Source organism: Pempheris klunzingeri, chromosome 14 (genome assembly GCF_042242105.1).
Source record: "Pempheris klunzingeri isolate RE-2024b chromosome 14, fPemKlu1.hap1, whole genome shotgun sequence".
In the NCBI taxonomy this organism is placed as follows: domain Eukaryota; kingdom Metazoa; phylum Chordata; class Actinopteri; order Acropomatiformes; family Pempheridae; genus Pempheris; species Pempheris klunzingeri.
Window position 1 is genome coordinate 8,694,879 of NC_092025.1, and position 19,203 is coordinate 8,714,081.

General features: G+C 42.0%; 1 protein-coding gene across 7 annotated transcripts in view; it reads left to right on the top strand.

The window, feature by feature from the left end:
* LOC139213451 (RNA-binding protein Musashi homolog 2) overlaps nucleotides 1–19,203 on the top strand; it is a 226,279-nt gene that overhangs the window by 181,210 nt on the left and 25,866 nt on the right. For all 7 annotated transcript variants that reach the window (XM_070844146.1, XM_070844145.1, XM_070844147.1 and 4 more), the window contains exon 10: nucleotides 1,061–1,135. In XM_070844146.1, the coding sequence (XP_070700247.1) occupies nucleotides 1,061–1,135 (75 nt within the window). The remainder of the gene's footprint in view (nucleotides 1–1,060; nucleotides 1,136–19,203) is intronic.

Consider the following 19,203-nt stretch of genomic DNA (forward strand, 5'->3'; position numbering starts at 1 on the left):
GGAACATAAACAGCTGCCAACGTCAATTGAAGGCGTCTGCTATAAAGTATTATTACACTGCGCTATTAAAATGCCCAAGAACTTATGGTTTAATAAAAAATGAAAATGAATTTGGCAGTTAAGAACCGAGAGGAGTGCTATTTGTTCAGGGGCCTGTCGATGCTTTGGGTTTCAACTAATTTGGCGCCAGTTGTTGATACCCAACCCAAAAAAGAGATCCAAAGACTGAAGAGGGAACAAATAACATAAAACACCTGTCTATTAACTGCTGAGGCTCCTGTTTAGGTGACTCAAATGTGTTAAATTATAATGAAACAGGTTATTGATCCATACGGGGTAACTTGCTCAGTTTAAAGAGAGATTGTGTCAAGTATATATAAAACGGCTATGTGTAATACTCACATTTTAAATCACCAGGTCTGCCTCCCTTGAAAGAAAATTCTTTTACAATCTGAGCTCTATCTTTATAATTGCAGCCATTACTCTTGTAGGTTATAGAAAACATTTCAAGTTACGAGAGCAGCATGATCAAGATTAGAGGTATGTGTAATTGTAGCAATGGACCAGTGATTGAGGGTGGTGCTTGTTGTCAAACTGCACACTCAGCGAATGTTTTTTACTTGACAATCTGCCATCAACATTGTGAGCTATAAATACATGCCACCTCTTTATTAGACTTGAAGCATAAAAATAAATCACTTCTTGCCTTATTGCGGTCCCTATCAAACAAAGCAAGCAGGCTGGGGTTACACATAACACACACAGAACTTTGTATGTGAAAAGTATTGTTCCAAAATGTAATACCTAATCCTAACCATTTCAGGCTCATATTAAAGTGGATTATTGTAGTTTGATATTTTTTTTTTTCGGGTATTAAGTAACAGTAGAATTTGCTCGACAAAATGAGAACACTCGAATCCCCTGGAGTTTTAAATCCAGCCGTTCAAGATTTGTTTCCCTCTCAAAGTGGATATATAAGTAGCCATATCCCAGTGTTAGTCTGTGCGTGTTTGTGTTTGTTCTTCTCATCTCTTTTTAATCTCTTTCCTCTCTATCAAAGGTTACCCTAATATTGTGGCAACGTATGGCCGCGGATACACTGGATTCGCACCCAGCTACAGCTACCAGTTCCCTGGTGAGTTAAAGGCTTTCTTAAAATATCAGTGTTGCAGCTGATTTCTGTTATGCTCTCCAGCACACTCACACTCACACTCAGACATACATGCGCAAACACACACACTCGCACGCGCCTTCACTAACACTCATCAATATACAAGTCATTCACCAAATAATCTGCAGGGTTATAAGTATGTTACGTGTTTGGATTTCTGAAGTAGCTTTTGAAAGCTGACGTATAGTAAAGTAAATTGCTTACTCCTTTTTATCCCATACTTGAACACCACCATGACCAAATGTCTAAAATGGGAGAAGTTCTTCGTCTTCCGCGGCCCAATGTATGCAAATTCCTCTGTGGAGAAGCAGAAAAATAAGCAGCGCTTTGTGTAGACCGATTTTTTTTTTTAAACACCGCTCTTATAATGGAAAATGAATGAAGTCATTTTCTGCATTAAAAGTGTTGACTCAGAGTGCCGGCCACTTTAATGGGAGTCCAAATGGGAGGCGTGCAGTCTGGAGGTGAGCAGCTGTACCTGTCTACGGCGAGAGAGCCTGTGGCTCCGTGGTGCCTCACTTAGACAGGCATCCCGTCAATTTCATGCTTTATTTAGGGACTTTACACATACTTTGTTTGCCTTGCCAGACATCATTCCTTCCACTGATAAGACGGAATGGGAAATATCTGACAGCAGCTCAGATCTCTGTAATATCTTTGTGAAATAGATTCAGGAATGGTAAAACAGGAGGTCCAGCTGTGACCACCTGCAGATCAAACTTATGCTAAATTTATACTTGACCACAAAATCATTTTACAGAAGAAAAAGAGTAGCACCTACTCATCAATGTGGGTAACCGTGAGTAGCATACAAATGACAGAATCAGGCAATTTATGATTCGATGATCTGATGATTTAGAGGTATAATGGCTCCTCTTACACTAACTTATTGGCATGAATGTGATTCAGAAGACCAGCGACCTACATAGTTGTTTTTGTGGGCAGCGTACATCTGAGAGGACATTAATCGGGCAAAATGAGTATCCATCCCTCACATTCAGTGAAAGCATACTAAGAAGTTGATGAACTTGGATATAACTAAAGGAGAGAGAAAAGATTGAAAGGGAAAGAAGTGATCAATATTTATTCCGCATAAGTAATTCTAGTTAAACATGGATTTTTAAAATGTTTACTGTTTAGTACAAATTAAGGGATATCACCTTCCCCGAGGCAGAGTGTATGATCCTATCCATGTTAAACTCAATTTAAAGAGTTTGATAAAGCCGTATGATTAAAACAGCCTCCTCTGGGCTCGCTCAACTCTTGACAGGGTAATTGGAATTTTTAATGTATGAATCAAACTCCTTGTCCAAATTAAATAACCCCAGGCCAAATATTGACTAGTGTCCTTCCTTACTGAGATGTGGAAAGCATCCTCAATTTAAGATCAAAAGCTTTTTTTTCTCACTGTACACAACCCCGCTGAAACACTCCTATAAATAAATGGAGCCGGGACCAGGCAGGCTGCATCCAAGAGGAGTAAATTGTGGGCAGCATTTCAAGGCTTTTTTACACTCAGCAAACCTCAGGGGTCCACTGTTAACAGGGAAAAAGTGGTTAGGCAATTGTCCAATTGTCAAGATAAAATAGTGATAAAACATTGATCAGTGATGAAACACTGAATTAAGTGCGAACACTCAATAAGACATGTACAGAAAAAAGAGGAAACAAAGCTGACATCCCTGCAGCTGAAACAGTTCAAGTGTAGAAAAGCTAAGAGAGAAGTGAAATATACACAACCTGACTTGGAAAAAAAAACGAAGACAACAGCCAGTTAGACTCAGTCACAAAGCTCAGCGGCTGTTAAACACCATCAGACAACTTATTCCGGCATTGATCACAGAGTGTGTTTGATATTGATCTCATACAGTATGTTCCTGTGTGTCTGTACTCATATGCCCTGAGTTGCTTACAAAAGGACTCCATCATAGCACAGTGATCATTACTTTTTAATGCACTTAAAGACCTTCACATATTACTGTAAATCACAACACCCTCTATATGTCAAATGCATCAAACATATATCGGTGCACTTTCCCATTATGACAGTGGTATTTATGGTGTTTAAACTAGTAGTTACCGTAGTAATATCTTCAGCAGAGAGAACAACCGCATCTGACACTGTAAAATACTGTACTGTACAACACCACCAGCTTGTGTGCATTCAGTTAAGTAAGAAGCACAGAGTGGAAATGAAATCATTTACTAGCTACTAAGATAAAACCTCAGTTTACCTTTGATTGCAGAACAAGAACACAAGCAGCGTTTCATGGAGATTTTGAGGATTAGAAAATTAGCAGCAAGGTCAATATCACGAGGCCCTTAAAGATTAATTTTTACACTCCTTATGGAATATGAAATCATTTAGTCTACAAATTTTCTGCACTGCACTTATGGGGCAGAAATTCAGTTTTTCAAGTGGACAGAACTAATCTTTGCGCATATTTTAAGCTTATTTCTGTCCCAAGTTCAACTATTATTGCATTCACACTGATGAGCAGAAAGAGGATTGAAGTGTTTGATGAAGACGCCTTCTCTGATTTTTGCTCCAACCTGTATTTCATATGCACTGCTGTAATCACACACTGTTTACCTCGTGGCAGCATTGTCTCAGCGTTACGTTTGAGCTAAAGTTGGAGCTGAATTTCAAACATGATGCTGCATACTGCGTGTGCAGTAACAATCAGGCAGACAGCAATGCTTACCATTACCTCAGAATTACAATTGGTAAGGAGGTGTAACAATTGATTAGCAGCATCCCCAGAACAGCAAGTCTTGTTTTTTTTTTGTTTTTTTCCCTCTTCATGAGAGCTTTTCTTTGTAATAGTGGATGCAATTACTTGATTGTTTACTATGTTTAAGTAACACGTTTTCTTCAGCTTTACATTGATTTGTTTGTTAGCTGGGTTGGTCTCTTCTGAGAGGATTGCGATGCAATTATACACATTGACAGTCTTTTCTGCCTGATCCCATTGTGACAAAAAATGTCAGCTCATTTCCTCAGATTGTGTTGTTGCTCATACGAAACTTTGATGGCAAACAGTGGTATTGTCAGTGTCAAGTGAAAGCAGAGGGGACTGTAATGTATGCAAATGTGACATGTGATATTATGTGAGTGTTGCTGTTTTCTGAGTGGATGTAAACATCTCCACTGTTTAAGATGAAGACCCCTGGACTTATGCTGAGGCTATTAATGCATAACACTCATACTGCATAGCGTTGTGTCATTGTACAGTTGCCATCTTGTGATTTCCAAAGAAATAATGAGCTGAAGCTGAATCTCCATATTCATTTTCAGTAACCGGACTTTGATTTGAGCTTTATGTTTGCTTTTACCAAAAATCCTTTGCCCACACCCCAGGGCATGCTTTAGAAATGCAAAAAAAAGTGATGTTTGGGGTCTTATAACCCCTGTTTCTGCGAGTAGTGTCAATCTGATGGATGGCATATTTGCATAGTTGAGGTTAATTTACTGAAAAAGGGAGCACGGTAGTTAACAACAGGCTAAATCCATGTGGCACTAGCAGGCCACTTAAAGGTTAAGAATCACAATGTGTTTTTTCCACTGGTATCTGTCCTCTGGTATCTAGCCATGCAGATAATTTTGGCTTTATTTACCTAGGTGTTGAGATATCAGCCTCTGAGATTTGTGCCGCCACCCCAATGCAATGAAGGTGAACTGAATTTTGTTTCATGCTCACAGCACTGAAAAGATGTCTTTCCAAAATCAGTGTACCCATTACTCTGGATAATCCACAGATGTCGCTGTGAACGGTTTTAACCAGGGACTCCATTCACCTCCAGTGTATTATGCTGCAGACTAGACACCACTGCAGTTAAGTGAGAAAATAGCTTTATTTACAACCCTTTAGCAGCTGCTGGGCTGTTACTATCATCAACTGGACGTAGAAATAAATATTGTGTTATAGTGAGATGACAACATTGGCAGGTATCCTGAGTAACGCTGTCAGACAGCTTTAGAGTGATGTCAGGGTGGTACATATCTGTGAATGTAGGTATCAGTATCACTTAGGCTGAGCTAAGGTAGGTAGTTGACATGTCAGTCATGTAGCTTCAGTTTATTTTCAGCTGTTGAACCCACACACCGCTGCCTGTGGACGTACAGCGGTAGGATCATTGTGCACCTCAGTGTGGGCTTGTTGTTAATATGACATTAAACCAATTTAAAATGACAGCGTTGCATTATTCAATGAAAAATATAACCAAACATTCCCTCAGTCATTCTAACCACAAGTGAAATGGTAAATAATGCTTTTTAAATGTGATATTCCTTTTAGAAAGGTAGAAAAAAAAACCTGCACGCAGAGACTTATTCAGAATTTCAATTGCGTTTGAGAAATGTCTCCATCAGCCCAGTGAGAGCTTGAAAGTAACGCTCACTATAAACAATGTTGTACACTGCTCGGCTCATCTTGGATGGCAGCTGGGGCAACTATCAAAGTATGAAAATACAGCACACATCAGCATCGCAGAACTTGACTTAAATTTATCAGACTTCAGAGCTAACATTTATCAGGCTACAAAGAGCAAACTAAAATTGAAAGCATCTTTGAATCAAGATGAGGAACAAAATGACCTCACTTTGACTCCATCAGACATTAAAGGGCGTACCATTCCCTAGATACTGCAGTTAAAAGCGTTTGGACAGCACTGATTTTCCGATGGCTTCAAAAGAGGAAAATTGTAAAGTTTTGTTGAAGTTAAGATCCTTGCTTCAAGTTGTGGTGCAGTTGTAGGAGTGAGAAATGTTTCCGTACTGCTTTGAGCTAATTGACATCTTCTTTTCTGCATTTGGTAAATTTCTGTCTTAGATTTCAAGTGCAGGAAGTGCGGATTGGCCACATTTTGTGCCACCTAGAGAGAGGCTGCATTCACGTCACGCTCTCCATCAATTCATACCTTGTCTGTTCTTTGTGTGTTTCATTCCATTTGAGTTCAGCTTTATAAAGCACATTACAATTACCTGAGGAGCTCGAACCCTACAGTACAGCAGGATTTCATATATTGTCTTTATGTTTTTATGAGTACTGTAAAATGGATAGGATGCTATTTTTTCTCTACTTAAACCCGAAACACAGCTGTGAGTATTGCTAGAAACGGCGGAGCTGACAAGGCATAAGGAACATTATTGTACATTATTCTTGTTTCTATGCAACAGTCTAATTAGCATCAGCTAGCTGATAAATGTGCTATTGTATTATTCAACTTGCAGCGCCCAGGGGAACATCCCAAGATGTGCCGCGTTTAAAACATGAGGTGTCTAGTTTATAGGACCTTAGATGATTAAGGTGTTGAAAGCCACATTCAGAGAAGTATCTTATTTAATCACCGCCTCGCAGTACATCGAACTGTTGTCCTTTTTTTAAAATTACCCTAGGCTAAGACTGTATACAGTGAAAGGTCCTTGTGTTTACCGTGCATATTAAAATGCAAATGGCTAGAGAGAAAATCGTTTTTAGCAATAAGTGCAAGTTAAGCTTGTGCACTGTAGATAATGTACAGTATAGTTTATGTTTACTGATGGCAGCAAATATAGAAGAAGAAATATGAAAAGGTTTAAGAATGGTTGTGTACTCTTTTGTGTGTGTGATGAATAGGAAGCCGGCCCGTATGAGGGAGGAATGTAATTACAAAAAGAAAAATCTAGTATGCATATGTGCATTATGCATGTGTGTGGAAGTGAACATCAAAAGCAGGGATACACACCTCATACATTCATATTGTGCTTTCTATTGTTAACCAGTCTTGTTTCAGTTCCTTTCATTAAAACGCCCATGAATGCGCAGTTGAACGCACACACACAGATTCAGGAGCAGTGTATGAAGGGAAGAGGCAGAGGTGGAGGGACTTAACCAGGAGCCTCTCTCCGTTCTCCCGTCTTCCTGTGCGACTCGCTGCCTCCACAGCCGTGCCCTCAGAGCCTCCCCTGGCATAAATGACCATTATGGCTCCATTAGGGCTGCTACTAGGAGGTCATTATGCTACACTGAAAAACCAGGGATGAAGATGTTAGTGGGGTCCCATCAGGGGAGAGACACAGACTGAGTGAGAGGAAGACATAACACTCAGTCATCCAGCTACTCCAGATGTCATGACAGACAAACAGCAATTCAGGTCCAGTGAGTCAGCCTCTTAAGTGGTAAAAGAATGGAGGGAAAGGATGATTAAGGAGTAGAGAGTGCAGCAGTAAGTGTAGCAAGGGTGCAATGGGGATAGAGGGGTGGCTAATTTTGGGTTACCCGTTACCTTAACACTAAAGAGATAAACTATTCAGGCTGTTTCTAAAAAAACCCATTATAACGGTGTGTCTGTGGTGTTTGGGTAGGTTTGTTGTAGTTGGTGATTTGGCTCTTCTATCTGTTTTTGTTGTCTTGTTGCCATATCCTTTTCTTGTCACACGCTTCATCTGTGTCAGATCTGTTTCCCCGGCAGATATGACGTGTGGGATAGCACTGCAGCAGCCTCCATCCCTCTGTATCTCCAACTCCATTAACCAACCATGCCTGAGACACAACAGCACACTCCATCATATGCAAGTGACAGAAAATGACATTTCAAAAGCCTGAAATCAGTGTGGAGTTGATTTCTCTTTCTGTGTGGTTATAAACAGGACTCAGTCCAGCAGGTGGTTCTGGATTCCACAGCTTCTCTTGCTGCTGCATAGGAAAACCTGCTAAGTGGCCCAGTTAGCAGTGAGACCGTCCCATAAAATGGAGGGTTCGGCTGCCATAATCACCAACATGTCTGTCCTTGTTGAGTTGTCCTGATTCAGCTTATTTTAACTACTCAACAGTAGTACATATGTATACTTGTACTGTATACTTATGTATATGCAATGAGACAAGTTACATGTTCGGGTCCTAAACAAGGTCTTTGTCTGATGTTAAGGAATCGCAACAATCTACTGAAAAGCAATACTAAAGAGCAGAAGCTGTTGGACTATTTTACATTTTTTCATGTCATTTCCATGATTCATGTCATTTTGAGAATTGATTAATCCACCTTATCAATACTAAAAAAACAAGACAAAGTTTTTCTCTTTTTATTTCTCTGTACCATGTGGCAATTATTGTACAGATTGTCAGATGTTGCATGGGTTTAGGTTACACCTATAGAAGGAGCATGTCGCTCCATGCAACTATAAATAACATTGAAAAGAAGGCTGCTGACCCTTTGACCCCACCCCCCCTTTTCCTGCTGGACAAGAATATGAAAATACAGGGAGCAGCTGTCCTCTCGACGGGTGGCATATAGGGAAAGGGAGCTGTTGACCTGTGCAAGTGGCATGATAGTGACTGCTCCTGGGGGCTACACACCCCTATAAAATGGGGCAGAGCCATCCAAGCATATGATAAATGTACCAGAGGTCACTTCAGGGCCCTGGCCTGAAACTCCAGTTAGCCTCTCAGGGTATAGCAACTGGCTGCTGTTGGGAGATGGAGAGGTGTTGACACGGACTATATAAAGCTTTAAACATCTGAAGCCAAGGGTTGCCTCTGCAAGTGTGGTAGTCAAGGACGAGAAGTTATGGTGGATTGTCTTCCTCAAATAGACTGGCAGATGTTACGTGGGTTTAGGTTACACCTAGAGGAGGAGCGTGTTACTCCATACAACTGTAAGTAACAGTGAAAAGAAGGCTGCTGACCCTTTGACCCCCTCTTTTCCTGCTGGAGAAGAATACTGAAGCACAGGGAGCAGCTGTCCTCTCAGCAGGTGGCCTATGGGAAAAGAGAGTTGCACAGGCCAAACTCTGCTGATGAGCAAAAGTCAGCATGAGAAAGAATGAGCAAACCTTTTTTTATGTCAAACTGGACTTAAAGTAAACTCAATTCTTCGTGTTAGAATCAAAGACAAACTAAAAATGGATTTACATCAAGCAAGAGCCTGACTCGAAAAACTCCGCCTCATTCATTTCAGCACAGTTGACTCCAGGTGCAGACACAGAAATTGGCATTGCTCCAGTACAGCTGCGGATTCAGAAAAGACACCATTGTATCAACGCTGACTCTAGTATCCCACTAATTTAAGGCATAGAAGATGCCTTTTCAAACTTTCGTTCCAATGAAACTCTCTTCTTGCTGGCTATAGCTCATTGCTTCCTGTGTGGATGATGATGTAGCTTGGGACACCGTGAGCAGTCATTATTGGCCGATCAGAAGCTCTCTTAAGTATTCAAACATCTTATGTTTCCCATTTTAGTACAATAAGTACCCCACTTCTTGGCTACAGCACTGGAGCAGGTGGAAAGAATCACTGGCCTGAGGCTGATGAGGCGCTTACCTGTGTCTTGGGTGCATGCAACACTGTCCTCCATAAGACAGATCCAACTGATTGTATTTTTACTGCACCAATGGGACATGGCGGTGGTACACAGAGCAGTGCTGTTGGTAGAACAGGTTTCTATTGAACTAGAGTTACACAGCAGATTGTTCCTCAGATCCTGTGACCATCTCTCTACAAGCTGGGTGAGCTGTGACCCCAGCAAGTGGTCCCACAGGCCAGAGTGAGTGCTACAGGGCTGGAAGCAGATGGCCCTCCTGATGCCACACTGACTCACAGATTGGCTTTAATTGCCAAGGCTGATCATTAGCCCAATGGGTCTGTGGAGGCCGGGGCACTCCATGAGTCGCAGGCCCTAAAATAGAGCCTGACGAGGAGCGTTGTGACCTCGCACACTTGAACGACCATGCACAACGCATGTTTCTCTCACACACTTGGACACACACACACACAGGAATAAAACTGACACAATCAAAGACTCTTCAAGGCTGCGTGTGAAGGCAAAGGAGGTGGAGGGACTTTACCAGGGGCCTCTCTCTCCTTTTCCTGACTGCCTGTCTGACTCACTGTCTCCACAGCAATGCTGACTGCACAATCTCACACACACACGCACAAACACACACACATTCACACATGCAGACTCTGAGCTCCCCAGGCCATGACTCTGTTCCCAGTGACAGTAGTGAGTGTGCTGCTCTGACGTCAGTGGACAGCACTGTATGTCACGCCCTGTCTACTTCTGTGTGTGTAGTCATAGAGCTAGACTGCCCTCGGATCAGCTCTGCTCTCCATTAAGCCCTCAAATCTGTTTTATGTACATGTGCTTTGCTGTCAGACGGACACAATATAGCCTATCGATGTACCAAATGTGTTTTCCTGGACATTGAGTAGGGGCACTGGATGGATTCAACAAGTGTAGCAGCAGTCCACCTACATGCCTGTCAGCACTTTACAGGAGGACCAGTGGTTTTGTTGAGTTAGGTTTTATTGTATGTGATTATTTTTCTGTGTGCATTGGTCTGTCTCATGCTCACATGCACACAAGTCAGGTCACATGCACATGCACGTGTGCTGCTTCAAGTGTGCGAGCACCTGTCTCTGCAAAACCAGCCACTGCAGTCTGACACATGCAATGCTGAAAGGCTGGCTATTTACTGAAAGTGGAAGAGAAGGCTCACCTCATTTGCCCAGGTCTTAACTCACCCTAGGACGTCAGACACATCCTCGCACACTGAAGCAGGCAAACAGGCCCACAGTCTAGGTTCCTGTGGAGGGGAAGATGAGCTGCTGTAAGAGGCAGAGTGACAACGCTAAAGCTCATTATGTCTCAACTGTTGAGCTGCTGGTCTAGAAATGAAACTTGAGCTGCCCTGCCTCATACATGGCTGCCACCTTTGGACACTGCTGGAGACCAGCAGGAGAACAGAAAAGGAGCACAGACGTGGAAGTAGGCAGTGCAGTACAATATGTGTGTCTCTGACACCATGCTCAGTGTCTACTGCCTGTTGTTTTGATGCCACCCACTGTTCGAGAGCTCCAGGCCCAGCACGTTGGGTACTTGCTAGCTCTCTACCCAGCTGCCCCCTCCGTTCCCTCTATCCCTCCATCCCTCCCCCCTGCTGGCTGTGCTAATAGCCCTCCAGTTGCTCTCATCCACTCTTTCCCTAGTGCATGGACACATGCACACGTATACAAACATGTATGCATATATTCATAACCATAGTGAACAGTGCTCTGCATACCTCCACTGTGTGGAAACATTGCTTACAGCTCCAGTAATCAAGTGGAAGCCAATGTTGCAGTGCTATTTTTGGGTCATGCCACATTTTACCCTACTTGCCCCTGGTATCTGGAGCAGTGGTAGATTGTGTAACTGCAGTGCATTGAGGTATCTGTGTTTTAACATGGCTCTAAAATCGTGTTCATGAAATAGCTGCTTCTCCTTTTATGTTATCATCACTACCATTAATAATTTGTATTTTATTTTCACTCTAAAATAGCAATTCCTGCAAAAGCAAATCCGTACTGATCAGTGCAAATCCACAAACACATATTTAACTTGAATGGTGAAATGACACTTAATGCACTTACTTTCATTTGAGAAACCTTAAATTATCCCCCTTCATCATTCGTCTGTCCCCTCCACTACCACCCTCAGAACTGAGAGATGAGCATTAAAATGCATAAAAAATTAAGGCTGTTTACTTGGACACTAATGAGAGGAGGCTTAAGTAGTCTAGTTTAATTAGTATGATTGGCTCTATGGGGACCACACAGGCAGGGCCATAACAACTGATTTACTCAGAGCTCACAGGACCTTTTCATACTCTCGGGGTGTCAGAACTGATGTCAGAGGAGATTGGACTGCAGAGACATGTTGCCTTTGCTGATCCCAGGTTGGAAAGGAGCACTGCAGTTAAATGCACTGAAGCAGACCATTACATAAGCACCACTGCAAGGTCAGACATCTGTGTCCTCCCTGTCTGTCTCTCTCTATTTAAGTCACCATCATGAACAGCCTTGGATATTAGGGTTGTGAACCAAGATCCTGTCCCATTCACAAACCAGTCTCACTGTTTCCTCAGCCAAATGGATTTAAATGTTTTTGCCTTATCTGTTTTGGCAGATTCCCCCTCTCTTTTTGAGATGCGTTTTTTCTCTACACCTTATTGTTTCACTCTCCATCCTCCTTCGTTAACTTCTGCATGTGTGCGAGTGACTGAGAGCTATTTGAGGCTCGTGTGGAGGCAGAATGTGTTTAGATCACTTCTGCAGCAGAGGCGCAGTTTCCTTTTTACTGAAGTGCATGGGAAGGAGTACAAAGAAGAGGTCGAAAGCGCGGCTACACTTCAATAAAGAGCCTAGTTTGTCCTCTTTGATGCTATGCTGCCATGCACTTCAGCTACAAAGAAACGGCACTCTTGTCACTGAGAACTGAAGTAAAAGACATTGAGTTTTTCCAGGGCTCACTACACCACATCACAATATCACAGTCACTCACGCAGTGTACAGCTGTGTGATGGGTATGCGGAGTTTGCAGTTTGCAGTGGAGTTATTTTCAAGTTGACGGCATTTTGAGTAACATTATAATAAAAGCATTTTTATTAATACTAATTTACAATGGAATCATTCAGGGCTAAAGTCATCGTTATAGGTACTGTACATCATGTCATATAGAAGCTGCTAAGGCAATCTGCATTTCATTATGCCAGTTTTGACAGACAACACAGTAAGTATGAAGACTGCTCTTCAGATGAAGGGCTCTGGGTCGAGCCCCCTCATCAGCATGAATCCACCCTGTTGAAGTGTCCTTCAGCAAATCACTCAGTCCCTAGTAGCTCCAGCGAGGCAGGTCTGTAGCTCAGCCTCACTTCACCTCTGACCTTCCCATGGACAAATCACATTATATGTTTGCCATCATAATAACAGCTCTGAAAGACACACTGCTCTCCATAGTAGACAGATGCATGTTTGGTTTGGCATATGAATTCAAAATACTCTGTTATTTATACATTTCTATCCAGCCTTTTTGAGCCGTTATGGTTATAGTGGATTATATGATGTGACTTGGTGTGTCAAACTAGTCTTAGCACATGATGACGTCATTTAAAGAGACAGAGCAGTCCTCCCGCAGCATGGTGGGTTTTTGTCCTGTGTGCTTGTGAAAGGTCACCCAGTTGAAATTTTACCAAACATATCCCCTTCCTGGCCTCATCATTTTGTTCAAAGGTATAAGATTCGTGTGCAATTACTACCATAAAGCCAGGCTTTGCTGAGCTCTGGGATCAGTCTACTTCTGTAAATTGCTTTTTCTCCCTCCAATCAGAAGCCACAAAGTCTTAATGGCAAAGGATCAGTGTGCCAAATGGCTTCATTACATACAGAAACCATTACCTTTGGCAAAAAGAGAGCCACAGCTTAGGCAAAGGGACACACACAGAAACAAAACACGTACACACACTGTAATGAAGTCATGTACGCTTGTATCAGTGAGCAACCCAAAACTGACCAGTCTTATCTATATCATGCTGTATAGACCTATAGAGTCAATCTATTGCTGTATTTAGAGCGCTCCCAACACTATAACAACATATATACCACAGGGATTCTTGTTTTTCAAGGCAAAAGCTTTCAAATGGTAAACCATAGCCTGGCTCATAGCATGAGGTGATACACCATGTCATGTGGTCAGCTGTTGTGGAAAAACACTAAATGCAGTTGACTAGTTGAGATACTGTTGCTGAGAAATGGGTTGGCATGTTGGTTAGCATAACAGCTGCTCACGCCAACCCATTTCTCAGCAACTGAATCTTATGAATCTGGGATATCTAAATGAAGTGGAGCTGTGGCCTCAATATTGTGTAGTTGTTTTTTTCTGTTCTATTAAAAATCTGCAGTGTCCAAGCTCAACCTGCGATAACCCTGATGACATCACCAGGCCAGATGATTAAATTGAACTTCTGTGTAAAATCAGCAGAGTGTTCCTTTAACGGTGTCGTAAAGTCAAAGTGAAGCAGCAGTCAGGTTGATGCACACAGGGACATGTGTTGGTACAGGCTAATAGAACACAGGAATAAAATACAGTTGTGGGTGAATTTATAGATGAAGTTGTGTTGCCATTTTAGCTTTGTTGTTTTTTTTAAGTTTACCATCACCTCTACTCTAATTTTGCTCCAAACGCTCTGCATCCTGTTCATCGTGTGACCTTTGTGGCACGTGTGCAGAATCCAAACCCTGAAAGAAACCAGACACACACATGGCAAGATTAATTTGAATGATTGACAGGCAACCCAGATCTGTTAATCAAGTTATGCTTACTCTGATTAGGACCTTAATGTGAGTAAGATAACCCGGTTAAGGTGTTTACATGAGAGTTGCAATAATATGCGTATTGCATTAGTCTGGATATAATTGAATTATTGGTGTGCATGTAAATGCTCTTTCTCTCTCTCTGGCTCCCTCCCAGACACCAGTCTCTGTATTTTATATGAGGGGGAAACCTCTGTGTGTACTGTAGGTCTCCTCTGATCAGAGGAGAGGTGAGACATGAGCATGTGTGCAGCAGTTCATATGAAAGCCACCTGGCTCTCTCCAGCTCTGTGATGTATGCCTTTGATAACAACAACCCAGAGATGCTTTCAACAACAACAAAGTAGCGCTGAAGGATGACAACAATGGGACACTTGTCAGTCTGGAGATGAAAAGATGTCTTGCTAGGTGGCTGTCTCTTTTCTAACTTTGATATATATATATTTTTTCCCTTTGTTTTGTTTATTTGTCTCTATGTGTTTCTTTATATCTTGTCAAAGGTTATTGATGAAGCAAAGTGTGACGTGGAGTCAGTTTTCCATCTCTGACAGAATGCCTCCCTCCTCCTGTGAGAAGGTGGCAGTGTGCTTCACTGCCTCGGCTATGACTTATCAATAGACTTATTTCCGCTGGCTTGTCCTTCTTACTGTCATAGAGTGACAGGAAAAAACATGCACCTCCTGTACGATTTTTAGATTTCTTTTTACTTTGAATTTGCTCAGATCTTTTTGTTGGTTCATCCATGTAACAACATTTGTTAAAATATATATGAACTACTCAATTACCTTGTACCTTAATCTAAGAGCTCTAGCTCTAGTTTAGCTCCAGGATTAACAGGGCCACACAACACGTGCACTGCGGATGCATAGCGGCTCTAAGGTACTGAGCATCAGTGCCACGATGCCTTTGGTGTTCTAATTTGCAAAACTGTTGCTCAGTGAAACCTATATTAATCATTCATCAACACTCTTATGATGCAAATGCAAAACAGAAAAATCATAGAATATTGTTGTTTTTTTTAAGACAAAGCGACAGAACTGTTTTAAAATTTCAGTGCATTTCTACTTTCTGTTTGGTTTCCATTTATCTGTGTGCAGTCAGATCAGCCGGGTTTTAATGGAAAAGTGGATAAATAAAATTGAATTCTAGCATTGAATAATCCAGACGAATCAACAGTCTAGCATTAAAAAACATTTTGGTTTGATATTCAAGGTAAAAAGAAACAAAACTTATCTGCCCAGATACTGTACATTTTCAGTCATCTCCTAATCCATTCATTCATCTTCTAATGTTATTTCTGCACTTTACCAGTACTTCAATAGTTAATGCAAGAGTGTAGGAAACTGAACATTTTACCGTTGGAGTGTTTCTGCATTTATATAATGCAAGGCATTTAGATAATTTTTCTAGCACTTGTTTTGTTTTTCCAAAAATATTTTCCTTTGTAACAGTACACTACAACACAGAATTCCATGACAGTGATTTAGACACTCATGTCCTGGCCTTATTTCACCCTCAATTTCTCGTTCTTTGTGTCCTTCCTTCCCTTTGTCTTCCTCTTCCACTGATGTGGCTGCTGTCCGCCTCTGTTCATCCGCTCTGTACTGTTCATCTGTCTCACTCCTTCTGTCTGCCCCCAAAATCGACTGGCTGCAGGCTGAAAGGCTTGTTCACAAGCCATGAAAACTGTTAGCCAGCAAGCTAACCCTGGCTAACTGCACTCCAGTACTAAATGTTACACATCTGAATGTCCTTCTCATTTGCTTTTTTTAATTTTTAGTCTTGAAGTCTTGGTAAACAAAAACTTTGACGCTTTGATCTCAGAAGAAAATTGAATTTTAGTGTTGTGCTATTAATTTTCAGTTTCAAAGAGATATTAAAATATGGGCATAGCCTACTTCATCCATCGGGCATCCACAGTGCCTCATCTGTCCCAGGGCTCCTCCTGTGCATTAGATGGTTGACAGTCTTCTTATAGCAGAAATGAGTGGAGTACTCTATGACTGATGGAGCTCCTTTGTCAATGACGGGGGAGCTGCTGCTGGCAGTTTGGGGCCAAAGAACAGTACGGATTACATTAACATCAGTCAAGCTGTTGTCAGAGTGGTAGGACGTAAATAGGACCTTATTGATGCATAATGCAACAACTTTTCATTGTGACGTTTCCTGAGTAATAGGATCAGAAAGTGAGTCTATGGCCAGAAAAGCCAGCATGCAAAAAAAGATCTGCATAAATGTATCAGAAATAGTGCTTCAGGAAGAAAAAAGAGAGACATAATTTCAAGAGTTTTAGAGATTTATTGGCTCAAGTTAAAATTATACTCTTCAACAAAATCATAAAGGATACAGGTCAATTTGTAGCGGTCACTGTGCTTCAGGTGACCAAGCATTATCACCTTTCTTCTGTCCAGTGTTGAACATCTATACAAGATGAAGTACACAGCATGGGTATGTGAGGGCACAGTGACCAAAATTTGATCATTTTGTTGTTAAAATGATGCAAAGCAACCGCAGAGCACCTTGAAAACATGGTCACATTGGGAGAAATACGTCATCAGTGGTCATGATGGTGGCTAGGATAAATTTGACCAATCGCATAACCTTATTTTCTCTACTTCAAAAGCAGCAGGACATTTGGGAAAGTGCTTTGACTGTTCTGTAATAGAGAAAACAAAGTTTTTGACCCTGTCCACGCAAGGCAGTTGGTGCAAGCAAAAAATCCTCTGAAACCTTGACACATAAATTGCACTGTGCTGTTTGATCACTATGACGCTGCCCCAACTGTGCCTCTCCTCCTACTTCAGTACAGTCAAGTTCACAGAGATTCACAAAATACAGGTGCAGGTAGAAAAGAACCGGCGCTCACCTAACAAAAATGCCACTTTACAGCCACAGAGCGCCAGAATGTGCTATGCTATGTTGTGAAAGTAGAGCTTTATGTGCTCTGGATGCACACTGTGCTCCTTTAGCACAGAACTCGCAATGCCAACGAAGTGGAGATGCCAGTCTGTTTGGCTAATTTAGCTGGAAGTTTATTTCAGGTAGAGAAGGATATGGATACATAGAGGGTTGGGTTACAGTTGCATCACCATCTGGATGTTGGTCAGTATTTGTAAACAGTGAAGTTGGACTGTTAGGAAAAAAAACAGTTAATGGCAAAGCTTTAATGGTAAAGAATACAAAGTCAGTCAAGGCTATTTTTTTAGAGAAAATAGATAGTTGCTACCAATGCTACCAATTTTGAATCTATGTGTAGAGAAAATGTAATTCCTTTGCTCACAGAGAGGGTAAAATGTCGTTTTGACAGTCCTCATCTTTGTTTAGGTCTAATCTTTCTTCCTCTCTGTGTGCTCCTGAAGAAGGCAGAATGTCTGTGCTACAGGCTTGAGGAGAGAAAGCTGAGGACAGTTCCCCGGAGTCCGGACACCAAGGCCCCCGGGCCTCCACAGCTCATAAACAGATGTGTCCTTGTCCCCAGCCAAGCGCAGCCACTCAAGTGGCAAAGCAGGGGCCCAATAATTGTGAAGAATTGAAAGCTAAATATTGGCTTTATCTCCTCAGTAATAAAAGGGCCATGAAATTGATTTAATGCTGCAGCGCTTCTCTTGGGTGGCTTCTTACAGCGTGAGCACAAAACAATGAGCAGCAGCCATCTATTAATTAACCCACCTAATCCTGCAAAGTTAATCTCTCACCACAACTTTGCCCGCAACTAACTTCCAAGCCAGTGGGTCTATTGGGGGTGTCATGACAATGGCAGCGAGGGGAAGATAGATTCAGAACTTAGGAAAGGAGAGAGAGAAAGAGAGAGGGAAAAAGAGGTGGAGAGTGCTGCATGAAACGCTGTTCCGCACAGCAACCATGGGGACACTGTAAGTGGAAATGCAAGGGTGCATGGCCATCATTAGCATAGTATCAGAGCTGATTTGTGTTTTTGTGAAAAGAGGCGGAGAATATCATTTGAGCTGTTGGAATCAGTTCCCGGTGTGGTGCGGCTGCAGTGGGATAAATGCGACTGATTTCAGTTGCCTTTTCGTCGTCTTTTTCCCCTGTCGCCATGCCGCCTTAGTCCCTTATTCTATCCTGAGCTGTTAGATAGTTGGGGGGAAAGTGGTATTTCTTTCTTTTATTCACCTGCCTGCCAGTCACAGCATGATGGCAGCTCACACCCAACACGCACATTCATGGTCATATTGTGTCGACAGAGTTGTGAATTACCTCCTTCTCAGCCGGCTGATGAAAAGCCATGTGTTTTTCTCTTTGGCTGCGGCTCATCTGACCCTGCCCTCTCACCTCCTCCCCCTTCCTCCCCTCTCATCAGTCTTTTGTGCGAGCCCCTCTTCGTGGAATAGCAGTACAAGGCTGGCTCGGAAAATAGGTCACCCGCTAGTGCTCCTCTCACCTCCACAGCGTTCAAAAAAATAATCCTCTAAGGTGTCCTGTGCCATTTTGTAATGTCTAAACCACAGTCTCCAGAATATGGCCAAAACATAGAGGAAAAGCACACATGCACACACATTCAGCTGAAAAAGAAATCAAGAAAAACTCCAGTTGAGGAAATTTTGAGATCTTTTTTTTTATGCTAGTGAGGAAAGCATTTCCTGTGGAGATAATTTTAGGAGGCTGATTAGGCATAGACGGCGTTGAGCCCAGAGTGAGGAATCTCATCACCACTAATGACATGCCATTCCTGTGCTGAGAGAAGAGCCCGGGCCCTGGGCATGGACTAGCCTCTGACAGCCACCTCTAGCTACTGTGTTCATTAAGGCCAGCAATGTAATTACAATTCACAGATACAGCATTGGCTTAATTACAGACTGATTATTAGACTGATATTTATTGGAATAATCAGACTCTAAAGAAGTGCATTCATACTGCATTTGCACGGTGTTACGGTCATAAACTGATGATTTGGATGGATT